General features: G+C 43.5%; 1 protein-coding gene across 1 annotated transcript in view; it reads right to left on the reverse strand.

Annotated features, from left to right (window-relative positions):
- mcc (MCC regulator of WNT signaling pathway) overlaps window positions 1-17,171 on the reverse strand; it is a 183,291-nt gene that overhangs the window by 145,308 nt on the left and 20,812 nt on the right. The window contains exon 3 of the mRNA XM_078214653.1: window positions 14,340-14,554. Coding sequence (XP_078070779.1) covers window positions 14,340-14,554 — 215 coding nt within the window. The remainder of the gene's footprint in view (window positions 1-14,339; window positions 14,555-17,171) is intronic.

The following is a 17,171-nucleotide window of genomic DNA, read 5'->3' on the forward strand; positions in this document are numbered from 1 at the left end:
GACATTTAGAAAGTTAAAATGCAATCCATCAGAGGCAGCATGGTTTTATGAGGGATAAATCATGTTTAACTAATTTGCTTGAGCTCTTCAAAGATGTAACAAGCAAAGTGGATAATGGTGATCCTGTAGATGTAGTATATCTGGACTTTCAGAAGGCATTTGATAAGGTGCCACACAAAAGGTTAATACACAAGGTTAGTTCACATGGGATTAGGGGTAATTTATTAGTTTGGATAAAGGACTGGCTAATCAACAGAAAGCAGAGAGTCGGGATAAATGGGTCTTTTTCTGGTGGGCAAGATGTAACGAGTGGGGTGCCAAAGGGCCCCAACTATTTACAATCTATACTAATGACTTGGATGCAGGGATAGTAGGCACCATAGCCAAATTTGCAGATGACACTAAAATAGGTGGGATTGTAAGTTGCGATAATGAAATGGATATGGATAGATTAAGTGAATGAGGCAAAATTTGGCAGGTGGAGTTTAACGTAGATAAGTGAGGTTATCCATTGTGGTAGGAAAAATACAAAAGCAAATTATCTAAGTGGAGAGAAAGTTCAGAGTGCTTCAGTGCAGTGGGATCTGGGTGTTCTCATGCATGAATCATAGATAACTAGTATGCAGGTAATAAGGAAGGAAAATAGAATCTTGGCCTTTATTGCCAAAGGGATAGAATATAGAAGTAGTGAAGTGTTGCTGCTACTATACAAAGCATTAGTGAAACCACACTTAGAATAGTGTACACAGTTTTGTTCCCCTTGAGGAGGGATATAATTGCATTGGAGGAAGTTCAGTGTATGTTCACTAGATTGTTTCCAGAGATGAGGGATTTGTCTTAGGAAGAGAGATTGAGCAGTTAAGGACTATACATCCTGGAATTTAGAAAAATGAGAGATTATTTAATTGAGGCTTACAAGGTAATAAAGGGATTGACAAAGTAGACGTGGCGAGGACGTTTCCTCATGTAGGGCATCCTCTCAAATCTGATGCTGGGGAGTAAGGAAGTTATAGGACTATGTTACTATGACACGCTGAGTAAATTGGTCCTATCCAGTCAGGATTTAAGAAGAACAAGAGATGATCTCACTGAAACATACACAATTATGAAGGGACTTGATAGGGCAGACACAAAGATTGTTTCCCCTGGGTGAGGAAATATAGACTGCAGGGCACTGTCTCAATATAAAAAGGATGACCATTTAGAGATTGGATGAGGAACATTTGCTTCACTAAGAAGGTTGTGCATATTTGAAATTATCTATCCCAGGGTTAAGTACATTCAAAAACAGAAAATGCTGGAAAATCTCAGCAGGCTTGACCCTTTGAAAGGTCATCCAGACTCAAAACATTTGCTCTATTCTCTTTCCACAGATGCTGTCAGACCTGCTGAGATTTTCCAACATTTTCTGTTTTTGTTTCAGATTCCAGCATCTGCAGTATTTTGCCTTTAGTTAAGTACATTCAAGACTGAGATTGTTGTTTAGTTCTCAGGGATTCAGGAAGTGTGGGGTGCAGGCAGGAAAAGTGGAACTGAGGCAGATGATCAGCCATAAGAACATAAGAAATAAGAGCACAACTAGATCTTACAATTCCTCAAGCATACTCTGTCATTCAATAAGATCATGGTCTAAACGCCACTTAATCAGCCATGATTGTATTGAATAAACAGACCGTTTGGTCTAAACCTACTCCCAATTCTTAATGTGCTTATGAGTATCAGCTTTACATTTTATGCTAAGTCCACTGTGGGAATTAAAACTAAGTCTTTCAGACTCAAGTGAGTTATCAAGCAGTCCAAGATAACAATTTATTTAAAAATAAATAGGTCAATGATTTAAACGTATAAAAGATTACAGAAAGTAATAGGAGAAGGAGTTTACAGTAGACAGTTGCATTTCAAGGGCTACCAGCACACTGTCTATTTTCATCTTTAATCTGTTCTATTCTGCAGCAAATGGCTAAAATGATTAAAAAAGCAAGTGATAGAAATTTTCAAGAAAATTATTTGATGATATTAGGTAAATATCACATTACATGAAAACTTACACTAAAATAGACAACCAGTGAATAATGCAAAGGAAACATTAACTCTGCTTCTCTCCTGATAGATGCTGGCAGACCTGCTGAGTTTTTCCAGTGTCCTCAGTTCTTGTAATATTGATTAGATGATGGAATAGACAAAAAGTGGCACACATAGTTCAATAAGAATGAAATGTAATAGTGATAACTTGTTAATTACTTTAAAGGCGCTATTTAATTGGAAGTCCCAATGTACTTCACTAGACTTTCATAAAACAAAAACTAGCTGAGGGGCCAATAACAATGAACCACATCCCAACTCCCACCAAATTCCACTTACCCATCACCTGTGCAAGCTGACCCACATTAGCTCCCAGTTAAGAAATATTATTTTAAAATTGTCCTCCCTGCTTACCTCCATGGCCTTGCCCCTCCTTATTTCTATTAACCTCCAGCGCTATAACCCGACAAAATATCTGGGGTGAGGGAGGGAGAACACTGGCATAGAGATCACAGATCACCTACACCCCAAGGCAGGAAGTCACCACTCTGAAGTCTATCAAAAAATTGTGGGCACCTATTGGAGTTTTTCTTCAAATGGGTAGAGCTGTTCCTTTGCTACTCACAATAATATCCAAGCCAATGTTTCCACTTGAAGAATTCAAACTAGAGGCCAACCCTTTGATTCAAATTTACGGTACTTTAAAAGTTGAAAGTTCAACTTCTTGATTTGTTAACATGGAAACTGATGCACCTCAATGAGCACCCGGAAACAAGGCTTTAGAACTGAAGGCTTTAATACATTAACAATGAAACTACTAACACAAATTCACCCGTTCAGACTGAAGGGGTCCTGCCGGAGCAGGGGGTCTTATACCCTGCCACCGGAGGCGGGACCCCACTGGAGTGTGCCATGATAACACCCAGGACAGGTAAACACCCTATCCCAACAACATAGTACAACCCCCATAACAACAACACCCTAGCCCAACAGTAATACAATAACAACCCCAGTGGTGAACCAACGATGGTTCACCACATTCACCCCTCCTTTAGGAACCAAAGGTGGCGGGGTGGATGAAAACAGACAATGACAAAAAAAATAACAGGATTCACAAGTCCAGACGGTCTGGAGGACCGCACCGACGCTGCGATCTTCTCAACACCGGTTGCGAAACCGGAGCAGGTGCTTGCGGTGGCTCTCTCAAAACAACATCTGGCTGTCCCCTCAAAGACTCCCGGGCCGGCCGGCCCTGATGAGGCGATGGTGTAGGGGATCCTGGAACGTTTGGTGGTGGTGGTGGTGGTGATGATGGTGGCGCCGATCTCCGAGTCTCAGGCAAGCTGTACATGGGAGTAAAAGTGTTATGCACTGGTCCCGGTGCTGACCGCGCCACGTCTGGGGAAGTAATGAGGAGTAGTGGATCTGTGACTGGGGGAATAGGAGCGACAGGAGTTGCTACGTCCCCTGCGGGCGCCAGGTCTCTAATGGAGACAGTGTCCTCTCGCCCGTCAGGATATGCCACATAGGCATACTGAGGGTTGGCGTGGAGGAGTTGGACCGGTTCGACCAAGGGGTCGGACTTGCGAGCCCTCACATGGCGCCGCAGAAGGACGGGTCCTGGGTACGTCAACCAGGCTGGCAATGAGGTCCCCGAGGACGACTTCCGAGGGAATGAGAACATCCTCTCGTGGGGAGTAGCATTGGTTGCCGTACACAGGAGGGAGCGGATAGAATGGAGCGCAGTTGGAAGGACCTCCTGCCACCGGGAGACTGGAAGGCCCTTGGATTTCAGTGCCAGTAGGACAGCCTTCCAGACTGTAGCATTCTCCCTTTCCACCTGTCCGTTACCCCTAGGGTTGTAGCTCGTGGTTCTACTAGAGGCAATCCCGAATGAGAGCAGGAATTGCCTCAAGTCGTTGCTCATGAACGACGAGCCCCTGTCGCTATGAATATAGCAGGGGTACCCGAACAGGGTAAAAAGCTCACTGAATGCCTTGATGACGGTGGCAGTCGACGTGTCCGCACAGGGGAAAACAAACGGAAACCGGGAAAATTCGTCTATTATGTTAAGAAAATAGACATTCCGATCCGTTGAGGGAAGGGGGCCCTTAAAATCTACACTCAGCCTCTCAAAAGGGCGAGTGGCCTTGACCAAATGTGCCCGGTCTGGTCGATAAAAGTGTGGTTTGCATTCTGCGCAAATCCGACAACTTCTAGTAACTGACCTGACCTCCTCCACCGAGTAGGGTAGGTTGCGGGCTTTTATGAAGTGGTAGAGTCTGGTGACTCCAGGATGACACAGATCATTGTGGAGAGCCTTCAAGCGGTCCTCCTGCATGATGGCGCATGTTCCGCGCGAGAGGGCATCCGAGGGCTCATTGAGCTTCCCTGGACGATACATAATATCGTAATTATAGGTGGAGAGCTCAATTCTCCACCGCAAGATCTTATCGTTCTTGATCTTGCCCCTCTGCGTGTTACTGAACATAAACGCCACGGATCGTTGATCCGTGATCAGGGTGAACCGCTTACCTGCCAGGTAATGGCGCCAGTGTCTGACTGCCTCCACAATGGCCTGAGCCTCCTTTTCCACCGCTGAGTGCCGAATCTCTGGGCCTTGAAGGGTGCGGGAAAAAAACGCGACGGGCCTGCCTGCCTGGTTTAGTGTGGCGGCTAGGGCGAAGTCCGATGCATCACTCTCCACCTGGAAAGGGATGGATTCATCCACCGCGTGCATCGTGGCTTTCGAGATGTCGCTTTTCAAAACCTTGAAGGCCAATTGGGCCTCCGGCGTAAGTGGGAAGGTCGTGGACTTAATGAGCGGACGAGCTTTGTCCGCGTAGTTGGGGACCCACTGTGCATAATACGAAAAGAACCCGAGGCATCTCCTCAGTGCTTTCGTGCTAGCGGGCAAGGGAAGTTCAGTGAGTGGGCGCATACGGTCTGGATCAGGGCCAATGACCCCGTTTTCCACCACGTATCCGAGGATGGCTAACCTATGCGTACGGAATACGCACTTCTCCCTGTTATAGGTCAGATTCAGGCGAGATGCAGTGCGTAGAAAGTGTTGGAGATTCGTGTCGTGGTCCTGCTGGTCATGGCCGCAGATGGTGACGTTATCCAGGTACGGGAAGGTAGCCCGCAACCCGTTCTGGTCCACCATTCGGTCCATAGCACGCTGGAAGACCGAGACCCCATTGGTGACACCAAATGGAACCCTGAGGAATTGGTATAGACGACCATCCGCCTCAAAAGCCGTATATTGTCGGTCCTCTGGGCGGATGGGGAGTTGATGGTAGGCGGACTTAAGGTCTATGGTAGAAAACACTCGGTACTGCGCAATCTGATTGACCATATCAGAAATGCGCGGGAGAGGATACGCATCCAGCTGCGTGTATCTATTAATGGTCTGACTATAGTCGATGACCATCCGAGGTTTGTTCCCGCTTTTGACTACCACGACCTGCGCTCTCCACGGACTAGCACTGGCCTGTATGATCCCTTCCTTGAGGAGCCGCTGAACCTCAGATCTAATAAAGATCCGGTCCTCAGCGCTGTAACGCCTACTTTTAGTAGCGATGGGCTTGCAGCCAGGTACCAGATTTTTAAAAAGGGATGGTGTCGTGATCTTCAGGGTGGATAGATTGCACGCGGGGCGCTTTGGGCAATTTGGAGGCTGCGGCTGGTTCCCTACTGCCAGTGAAGGGAGTGGCCCACCGTACTGTAGGATCACACTCCTCATGTGGGCCATAAAGTTTAGTCCGAGGAGAATTGGCGCGCAAAGGTGAGGTAGCACAAGGAGCCTGTATTGCTCGTAAACTGTGCCCTGTACCTCAAGAGTTACCATACATCGTCCTTGGATCGGTACAGACCGGGACCGTGATGCCATGGAAATTGTCTGTTTGGCAGGGAGAACCCGGAGTCCACACCTTTTAGCAGTTTCAGGGTGTATGAAACTTTCGGTGCTCCCACTGTCAAACAGACAATTTACAGTTCTGCCACTAACCTTTACCTCCATCATGGAATGTTCCAGTCTGTAATGCCTGGTCTGATCCAGAGAGATCGACGCCACCGTTGGCCCCTGGGCGTCACTGCATGCTGCCGATGTGGATGCTGAGGACCCCTGCTGGTCGCTGCTGCATGCTGCCGATGTGGATGCTGAGGACCCCTGCTGGTCGCTCCTAGTCGTCGTGGACCATGATGGCCGCCCCCATGAATCGCATGTGGCCGAGGGCTCCAAGCGCAGCGACTCCTGGTGGTCTTCCTCCTCCTCTGTCTGCCACGATGGCGCCGTCCTGAGATCGCACGTGGTCGGACCTCGTGGGTACTGCAGCGCCGAAAGAGATGGTCTCCGTTCTGGAGGGTTACAAGCTGCACTGCCGTTTTTAGGTTTGGACCTGCAGACTTTGCCGTAGTGGCCTTTTTTACCGCACTGGCTGCAGATTGCCGTTCTTGCCGGACACTGTTGCCGTGGATGCTTGGCCCCACCGCAAAAATAGCATCGCTGGCCACCTGGAGCTGCCGCCGTCGTCGAATCGATCTGGGAGCGCGGGTTCGCGGGGCGAGGAGGGAGCAGAGCTTGCTCCAACCACGTTGACTGCACGTGGTCCTCGGGGTACAGCGCCAAGCTCTTCGACGCCGCCTCCAACCTCACGGCCATCCCCATTGCCTGGGTCAAGTTGAGTTTCCCCTTTTCTAATAATTTAAGTCTGATGTACGAGGACCCTACCCCTGCTACGAACGCGTCTCGGGCGAGGTCTTGCATGTACTGCTCGGCGGAGACATCCTTACAGTCACAACCCCTGGCAAGCTGCAGGAGTTCATTGGCGTAGTCTTCTATGGTCTCGCCCGACTGCCGACATCGTGTAGCGAGGAGATAACGAGCGTGAATCTCGTTGGGTGGCGTAATGTACCTATTCTTTAGGAGCTCGACGGCACCCTGGTAAGTGGAAGCTGCACGAATGGCTAGGTAAATCGTGTCGCTTACCCTTGCGTGGAGGACCTGGAGTCTATCACTGTCTGTAGTGATAGCTACCGAGGCTGCCAGGTAGTCCTCGAAGCACTTCCACCAATGTTCGAACGTGTTAGCTGCACCGACCGCACGTGGGTCCAGTGTCAGACGATCCGGTTTTAGGATCTGTTCCATATTCTCAGTTAATGTATTAAATTGATGCACCTCAATGAGCACCCGGAAACAAGGCTTTAGAACTGAAGGCTTTAATACATTAGCAATGAAACTACTAACACAAATTCACCCGTTCAGACTGAAGGGGTCCTGCCGGAGCAGGGGGTCTTATACCCTGCCACCGGAGGCGGGACCCCACTGGAGTGTGCCATGATAACACCCAGGACAGGTAAACACCCTATCCCAACAACATAGTACAACCCCCATAACAACAACACCCTAGCCCAACAGTAATACAATAACAACCCCAGTGGTGAACCAACGATGGTTCACCACAGAAACAAATTCAGAAAAAGAATGAATATTCAAAGTAAACTTGTCACAACAACAATGGATTGCAATGAAAGGAACAGCCAGAGCAGGTGTTTTGCCACCAGCTCATCACTGGAGTGGAGCAGATTGATGCCTTGAAATTTCTGCATTGCTAAAATTGATTTTTATTTTATCTTTACAACATAATTACTAATAAATCCAAAATGGGAAAAAAGAGCAATTTCTTTATTCAGACAAGTTAGTACAAGAAACTGGCTACTACAGAAAGTGGGTGAGGCAAATAGCGTAATTATTTCCAAAGGAAAATAAACAAATTTGATAAAGGAAAATGGGTGTAAATTTCAACTGGTCCAAGTACTAGGTGACAAGGATTCTCATTAATACTATTGCCTCTGCTCTGATCAGACAAATAGGGCAGAAACTATAAATTCGCAAAATTAAGTTTCCCTATCTGATTCAAAATATCCTCTACAGTTTAACTGTCCCAAGATCACTGCAGTACAACTGCTACAACTTATTGTTCTGAAAAAAGTCACTCAACTGCATGCATTATCTCTAGATATAAGATGCAACTTGTGCAGCTGAATCCAATTTACTTACTTAAAGATACTCAATGCCCCCCACATTTGCAGAAAAAACGTGCACTACCAACTGAATATCTGTTACATGTTGACACACAAGTCTGATACAAGCTCCTATTTTAATGCACCTTATCAATCATGTTTGTACATTTTTTCACCCATTTGTTACAACTTTGATTCATGAAAAATTAAAGCTAACCACATCTTGAATACTTGAGCTCATTTTGTACCAAAACAATTGTCAGTGTTTATGTTTCTGAATATACGAGTACCATACTGAAGGAAAAATACCATAGTTTCTATTAAACAGTGCTTGAAACCATCATTTCACGAGAGTAATCACATCCCGATTAATCTGGACCATTACACTATGCAAAACACTTTGGGATGTATGCATCAGAAAACATTTGACATGAAATGTAAATGTACATTGTAAATAGATTCTGTAATAGCAAGAGCGTTGAGGCATCCCACACACCAAAGAATTAAACCAATGTGAATCACAGAATCTATACAGCGGAGGAGGAGGTCAATTGGCCCATCGAGCTTACACAGACAACAATCCCACCCAGGCTCTATCCCTGTAACCCCATGCATTTACACTGCTAGTCCCCCTGACACTAAGCGGCAATTTTGCATGGCCAATCAACCTAACACACACACATTTAGAGTGTGGGAGGAAACGGGAGTACCCAGCGGAAAGCCACGCAGACGGGGAGAATGTTCAAATGCCACACAGTGACCTGAGACTGGAATTAAACCTGGGTCCCCAGTGCTGTGAGACAGCAGTGCTAAATACTGAGCTGCTGTACCACACATTGCAGCTTATGTAATGTCAATTGCTTTTCTTTCATAGGATGTGGGTGTCGCTGGCTAGACCACTATTTTTTTCCATGTGGTGTAGGCACATCTACAGTGCTGTTAGGATCCAGTGACAATGAAGGAATGGCAATATAGTTCAAAGTCTGGATAACCTATGGCCTGGAAGTGAACTTGCAGGTGGCGATGTTTCCATGCACCTGCTACTCTCGTCCTTCTCGGTGTTGGAGGCCATGGATTTGGAACAAGCTGTTGAAGGATTTGAACTGTTATGTATCTTAACAAATTTTATGAATAGAGAATATTTTTGGAAAAAAAACTGGATTATTACATCTCCAGGAACATCACTAGATAAAGTGGTTAGCTGTTTATAGTTTCATGGAGTCATGCAAATGGCATTACCAACTTGGCTTTCAAAGATAATTCCAAGATGCAAAATACTGCACTTGAATTTATTGGAGAAAAACACTTGAGCAGTTTTCTACCCAGCTTTCTACCCAGCTATCAGCAAACTTAGCACTTTTCTACCAAACTTGGCAAATATACCTTCTCTCCCTTCATCCAAGTCATTTATATAACTTGCAAGTTAAGGCCCCAGCATTGATTCCTGTGGCATGCCACACATTACATCCTGCCAAACAGAAAAAGCCCCATTTATGGCTACCCTCTGTTTTCTGTTAGCTAGCCAATCTTCTATCCATAGCAATATGTTACCACCTACACTATGAACTTTTATTTTCTGCAAAAACCCTTTGATGTGACATCTTACCAAATGTCTTCTGAAAATCTAACAATGCATCCACTGATTCCCCTTTATTCACAGCATATTATTTCTTCAAAGAACTCCAATAAATACGTTAAACCTGATTTCCCTTTCACAAGCCATGTTGACTCTGCCAGGTTGTCTTGAATTTTTCCAAGTGCCTTGCCATAACATCTTTAATAACAGCTTCCAACATTTTCCCTATCTCAGATGCTAAGCTAACTGGCCTCCTACCCTTTTTGAAGAAAGGAGTTATATTCACTGTCTTCCAATCTAATGGAACCTTCCCCGAATCTAGGGAATTATGGAAAAGTATAACCTAGCCACATCTTTTACGACCCTAGAATGAAGTTAATTTCCTGAGTTCCTCCCTCCCTCCCATTTCCTGATTCATAGCTGCTTCGGGGATGTTGCTTGTATCCTCTATAGTGAAGACTGATGCAAAATACTTGTTAATTCATCTGCCATTTCCTTCTTTTCCATTATCAACTCTCCAGGCTCACTTTCTATGGACCTATGCTCACTAACTCTTTTTTTAAAAACATCTATAGAAACTCTTACCATCTGCTAGCTTTCTCTGGTATTCTAATTTTTCCCTATCTATTAATTTTTTCGTCATTCTTTGCTGTTCTGCATATTCTATCCAATCTTCTGATTTGCCACCCATCTCTGTATAATTATATTCTTTTTCTTTACATTTGATGCTGTCTTTAACTTTTTAGTTAATCATAGCGGCACGGTAGCACGGTGGTTAGCACTGCTGCTTCACAGCTCCAGGGTCCCGGGTTCGATTCACTGTCTGTGTGGAGTTTGCACATTCTTTGCTGTTCTGCACCGACCACAATCCCACCCAGGCCCTACCCCCACACATTTACCCGCTAATCCCTCTAACCTACGCATCTCAGGACTCTAAGGGACAATTTTTAACCTGGCCAATCAACCTAACCCGCACATCTTTTGGACCCTCTATGTAATAACAATGAACTGCTGCCCCCTTTTGTTCAATTAAGAAAGAAACACTGGTATAATAATCCGACGACAATTTTCAGAGTACACCACGCACAGCGTGGGTTTCCTCTGGGTGCTCCGGTTTCCTCCCACAGTCCAAAAGATGTGCGGGTTAGGTTGATTGGCCAGGTTAAAAATTGTCCCTTAGAGTCCTGAGATGCGTAGGTTAGAGGGATTAGCGGGTAAATGTGTGGGGGTAGGGCCTGGGTGGGATTGTGGTCGGTGCAGACTCGATGGGCCGAATGGCCTCCTTCTGCACTGTAGGGTTTCTATGATTTCTATGGATGGTGGGCCCTCTCCTTGGAATTTTTCTTTCTTGTTGGAACATTCCCACCTTGGCCTCAATTCATACCAATGAAAGGGACCACACATTGAAAACTAACTGCACATATGAACTACATTTTAAAGGGAAGACTGCAAGCCTTCAATTATCTTGGTCCTACCTCTGGAATGAACATCACTTTCTCTACACATCTTTAAGAGCCTCTTCAAGACTTGGCTTTCCAACTCAACTATTCACCACTGCTCCTCTTTCGCATGGCTCTTGCTGTTCCTATGGTAATAATTACATTATATGCCTTACCGTCTTTGACCTTGCCCTGGATCAATCACAATATACACATTTCTGCTTACACTTAATTATCAAAGATTACACATATTCTACTTTAAATTATGCAGGTCAGCATAACATATTACAGCAATCCTTGAGAAGACCTTATTTCTTTAGGATCACTCAGAATTGAAAATCTTAAAGACACGAGGGAGCTCAGACTGATGCAAACTTCATTTGTTTTTTTAAAATTGTCTAATTTGTTTCCTCCAGAGACAACAGAAAATACTGAAGCACCCTCTATGTAATAACAATGAACTGCTGCCCCCTTTTGTTCAATTAAGAAAGATACACTGGTATAATAATCCGACGACAATTTTCAGAGTACACCACGCACAGCTAATTATGATGTAATCTAATTTATACCCATTTCTAAAGGGATTACTCACAATAAATTAACCTATCATTCATCTGGAACCAGGCAGGAATCCAGGAGTGGATCAGTTATGGTGATCCAGAGGCCTGCACTAATAATCCAAAGAGGATAAACTCTATTCCAACTATGAAAGTTGAAAATTTGACTTCAGCTACAAAAAAATACATGGAAATACAAAGCTAGTATATGTGACCATGAAGTTGTCAAAAACTCCAAATGGTTCGAGCATGTCCTTTGCAATTTCCAAATGTGGTTGACTCTTATGTTTCATCTGAAATGTTCTAGCAAGCCATACAATTATATCAATATACTGGGGATGGGAATAAACGTCAGCCTTGCCACGGACACCAGGATCACAATGAATAATTAAAACACCTTGCACAAACCAAAACACTCATCATCCCCCATTTGGTGATCACCTAAACTCATATGCTCCATGGCCTGGAGGAAAAATAAATTCCTACCATTTAAAAACAAACAGTACTGACAAGACATAGTTAATAACAGGAACTCTTCTGGATCAGAAAGACAAAATACTTCAATTATGTGAAAAGTTGTTACAATTATGATGTTTATAATGTGTTTTGTGGCTGTCTTTAAAGTTAATAAGCATTTCTACCTGGATACAAGGACCATGTGATTTACATTGCCATGGTGATGGGCTTGGAGAGCAGAGTGGTTTCTGAAATATCCCTGAAAACTCTCAGACACAGATAGTCTGCCAGAATCTGGGAGAGAGGGAGCAGCTGGAGGTTGAAAGTCTCTACGGTTCACAGCACAAGAATATGGGTAGGAACTTGCGCTTGAATTGGATAGATCAAATTTCTAAATATTTGAAAGGAGGCGCAAAGATTCACCTAGTTGGCAATAGAGGGAGAATCTCTAGGAAAAATGTTCACAATGAAAGACGGTTCTGGAGACCAGATCAACCAGGGAAAGGAAAGGAACAGATGTAATTCCTTAGGAGTTAAGAATTATTTTGGACTAGGTCCAGGAAAATCAAATGAGGGACAAAGTATATTTGGGAAATAGGTATTGGGATTGCATTACCAGAAAAAAGGGGAAGTTCTGTTCTGCTGTTTAAACGCAAAATGTGTTTAGTCAATAGCACTTTTAATCTGGTTGTTATAGTAAAAGTCTTGTGAAATTTTGTTATCTCATCCTTTCAGTTACCAACTGAAAGTACAAATTTCTTTTTTTTAAAAAAGCAATCAGTTTCTGTGGAAATTTCAGCATTAGACATCCCATTTCTTCCTCCAGTTAAATACAAGAAGACTGAAGCTATTGATGTCAGCTCCTACCAAAAATTCCCGCCCTCTCTTTGGGCACTGTTCCAGTTTGCACCAGATCATTCACTATTTTAGTAAGAGACCTATTCAATTTCAAGCTGAACTTTTGATTCCACATGTTTCCCATAACTACTTCCAATGCTGCAGCAGGAAGTATGTGATTGACCTTTATCTGAACCTATCAACTGTTGAAATCACCACTCCTTTACTGCCACTGAGTCAGAATCTTGGAGCTTCCTCCTCAACAACAGCAAGTACATCAGATGGACTACAGCAGTTCAATCAACCAAGGTGCGGAAAATAGTTGACTAAATTTATTACAGAACCTAATTCCTCGTTCTAATAATATCATTGGTTCCTACGTGGATCCATCCCCATCCCCGTCTCCTCCCTGATGTCCTACAATATCTGCAGTTCGGATTTCAGCCCAACAATTCTGATCCGAAGTGAATTTCCTCACATTGTTGGGTGATTTGGATTATACTGATAAGGTTATACTGATTGACTGGATTGGCTTTGTCCTTTTTGTAGACTGGATGTACTGGGCAATTTTCCACTTTGTTGGGTACATGCCAGCATTGTATCTGTACTGGAACAGCTTGGCTAAAGACATGGCTCATGGAGCAGAGGTCTTAGGCACTAATTGAATTGGCTGAACACTGGCTTCTGTGATGGTGAAGACCTCAGTAGGTTGAAGTGGATTGTCCACTGTGGTTTTTTAAAAATTCATTCGTGGGACATCGCTGGCTGACCAGCATTTATTGCCCAAGGGTAGTTGAGAGTCAACCACATTGCTTAAATCAATTCTCAACACTTTCACAGAAATACTCCCACCTTCTCCAATCCTTTCAGTTCATTCTCACTTTCTACAACTCTCAATTCAAAGTTTCTTTTTCCTGTTTAAGCTTCTACTGGCCCCTCTCAATTTAACGTGGCATTTTCAACCCTTGCAACTCACCACAAACTATTAATTTACTTCAAATTGGTATCTTCACACCTCCCCCTGTACAATGACACTTGTCTCTAATTAGATCACGTTAACTCATTTCAATCGTTTTATCCCATGTCCTTTCCCTTTCATTTCCATTTCTTCAGTGAAATCAATTTTCCCCCCTCCCTTCAGCATCAGTTCCACTCAAATCCTGCAGCAATGGTCTCTACATATAGTTGGCAAAAGTTTGTGGCAAACTGGCATACTACCACATACTGACACACACACATGTAATCACAGTATATGCTACACCCTAACTTTTGAGATGGCATTCTTTCCTGTCGAGAGATTTACTACAAGCAGATCTTGCATTTCAGATATGCACTAAAACCAGGTTGTTTACATATTTGAACAATTTGTTTTGAGACAAGGGAGGGGGAAGATAAATACATACAACTAACGATAACTGAAGCACTCACTGTGTTGGCGAGCTCCAAGTAACTGCCACTCATTGGATGGCTCAAGCTTGAAGCCTGTGCCAAGAGTTTCTGCAGAGCGACCTGTTGATCCAGACTAGCTCCGCCACATTCTAATAGTTTCTGAAGCATTGGGTGACTATTATGTAGTTCTGGGCTCTGAAGGTCTCGAGCTCCAGAATCATACTCCCAACTCTCTCTGGCTCCTGACATTGCACCTAGGGGAAAAAAAAGCAACTTATAAACTTTGAAATTAAAAGTACACTCAAGAATATTGAGCACAAGTCAACTAAACTTCTCTGATCTCCTTATGGAAGGGAACATAGAAACAGTGACAAACTCGAATAAATTTCATATTAACGTAGAGACGAAGTAATAGCCACAAAATTAATGTTTTAAATTTCCACAAGATCTACTTCAAACTAGCTACAATAAACCGGGATGAACTGTTAACAGGTAAACCTACAAACAAGAGGTGGTACTCATAGAACTATAAAGGTACAATGCAAGAACAGTATTTTTAAAGGTTATTTATTAGTGTCACAAGTAGGCTTACATTAACACTGCAATGATGTTACTGCGAAACTCCCCTAGTCACCACACTCCGACACCTGTTCAGGTACACTGAGGAAGAATTTAGCATGGCCAATGCATCTAACCAGCACGTCTTTCGGACTATGGGAGGAAACCTATGCAGACACGGGGAGTACATGCAAACTCTACACAGATAGCGACCCAAGCCGGGAATGGAACCTGGGTCCCTGGCGCTGTGAGGCAGCAGTGCTAACCACTATGCCACCATGCCCCCAGCCCCTAGTCAAAAGCTCCACTGGTGTACTTAGACAACGTAAGAAGTTTAACAACACCAGGTTAAAGTCCAACAGGTTTATTTGGTAGCAAAAGCCACAAGCTTTCGGAGCCTTAAGCTCCTTTTTCAGGTGAGTGGGAATTCTGTTCACAAACAGGGCATATAAAGACGCAAACTCAATTTACAGAATAATGGTTGGAATGCGAATATTTACAACTAATCAAGTCTTAAAAGGTACAAACAATGTGAGTGGAGAGAGCATTAAGACAGGTTAAAGAGATGTGTATTGTCTCCAGACAGGACAGCCAGTGAGACTCTGCAAGTCCAGGCAAGCTGTGGGGATTACAGATAGTGTGACATGAACCCAATATTCCGGTTGAGGCCATCCTCATGTGTACGGAACTTGGCTATCAGTTTCTGCTCAGCGGCTCTGCGCCGTTGTGTGTCGTGAAGGCCGCCTTGGAGAACGCTTACCCGAATATCAGAGGCCGAATGCCCGTGACCGCTGAAGTGCTCCCCAACAGGAAGAGAACAGTCTTGCCTGGTGATTGTCGAGCGGTGTTCATTCATGAATGATTCATTCAATGATTTAACAGTCAAAAAAGAATAGAACGGCAATTTTTCCCAGTCGCCAAAAGCGGATCACAGTAAACCTTAAGGTCAGGTTTTATTCACTGTGAACATCAATGATTTGAGTAGGTATAGACAGTGTATAAATTTGTGGATTATACCAAATTAGGAGGTACATTTAATTCATTCGAAGTCCAAAGGAACTTGCAAAGGGATACGGATGAGATATGGAAGGGCTAAGAAGTGGCAGATAGAATTAAAGTCAGCAAGTGTGGAACAATACACTGGTTAGAAAAAAAACAGCAGTAGTAATTGTACACTGAAACATGCCAAGGAATTTGAGTACAATGCACAGAACATTAGAGGCAAGATCTAGGCTTAAATCATGAGTTATAGAATAGAAAGGAAAAGTGAAGACACTTTTACATAATGTCTTCACAACCCCACACTATCTTCTATTGTCAAATAATTACTCTTTGAAATGTCGTTATTGTAATATAGAAACATGGCAGCCAATGTAAAAGATTTCACAAACAGTGATGTGATAATGACATTTTAGCTGAGGGATAATCCTTGACGCTTGTAATCAAATATGGGATATTTTTATGCCCACCTCAAAGGGCAGATGGAGTTTAATGTCTCACCCAAAAGATGGTACTTCCAATAGTGCAGCACTGGACTGTCAGCCTAGATTTTGTGCTAAGCCCCTACAGTGGGACTCGAACACAATCTTAAAGATGAATTTGCTATCACTGAATCAAGGGTGACAATAGAATATAAAAGCATGACAATGACAAGCCTACATTAAATTCCAATGAATCTCAGCTATATCATATGTGCAGAACTGGACTCCATACTAATGGAAAGATAGAGGCTTTAGGGGAAGTACCATAAAGATTAACGAGAATGTACCTGGTAAGAAACATAAATAAGATTTTAAAATTTGGGATTTTCATTAGAATGCAGATGAGGAGGTAATACAATGCAAGTGTTTAAAATTATGAAAGGATATGCAGGAAAGCAGATCTGAGAACTCAAATTAAGAATCACAAATACAAGATAACATGCAACAAATTTAGAACAGAAGTCAGCTGTAACTATATCAGGTTGGAAGGCTGTGGAATTCACTTTCAAGTGTTCATGTTTGAGAGAGAAACTATGTCAACTCTCAAGATTGGGTTTGATAGCTAAATGGATGAAAGGATATGGAAATAATTCTAATCAAATTTACTTGCCCTATTTGTTCTCTCAAAAGCCAACGCAAATCAATGGACCAAATGGCTTCTTTGCAATTTTAACTAATTCACATTTTGTGAGCATTGTTGGCAAGGCCAGCCTTTGTTGCCCATCCTTAACTGACCTCAAGGGGGCAATGATGAGCTACATGCCATATATGTATACCCAGAGTGCTTTAAGGAAGGAGTTCCAGGATTTTGACCCAGGTGCAGTGAAGGAAC

Source organism: Mustelus asterias, chromosome 6 (genome assembly GCF_964213995.1).
Source record: "Mustelus asterias chromosome 6, sMusAst1.hap1.1, whole genome shotgun sequence".
NCBI lineage: Eukaryota > Metazoa > Chordata > Chondrichthyes > Carcharhiniformes > Triakidae > Mustelus > Mustelus asterias.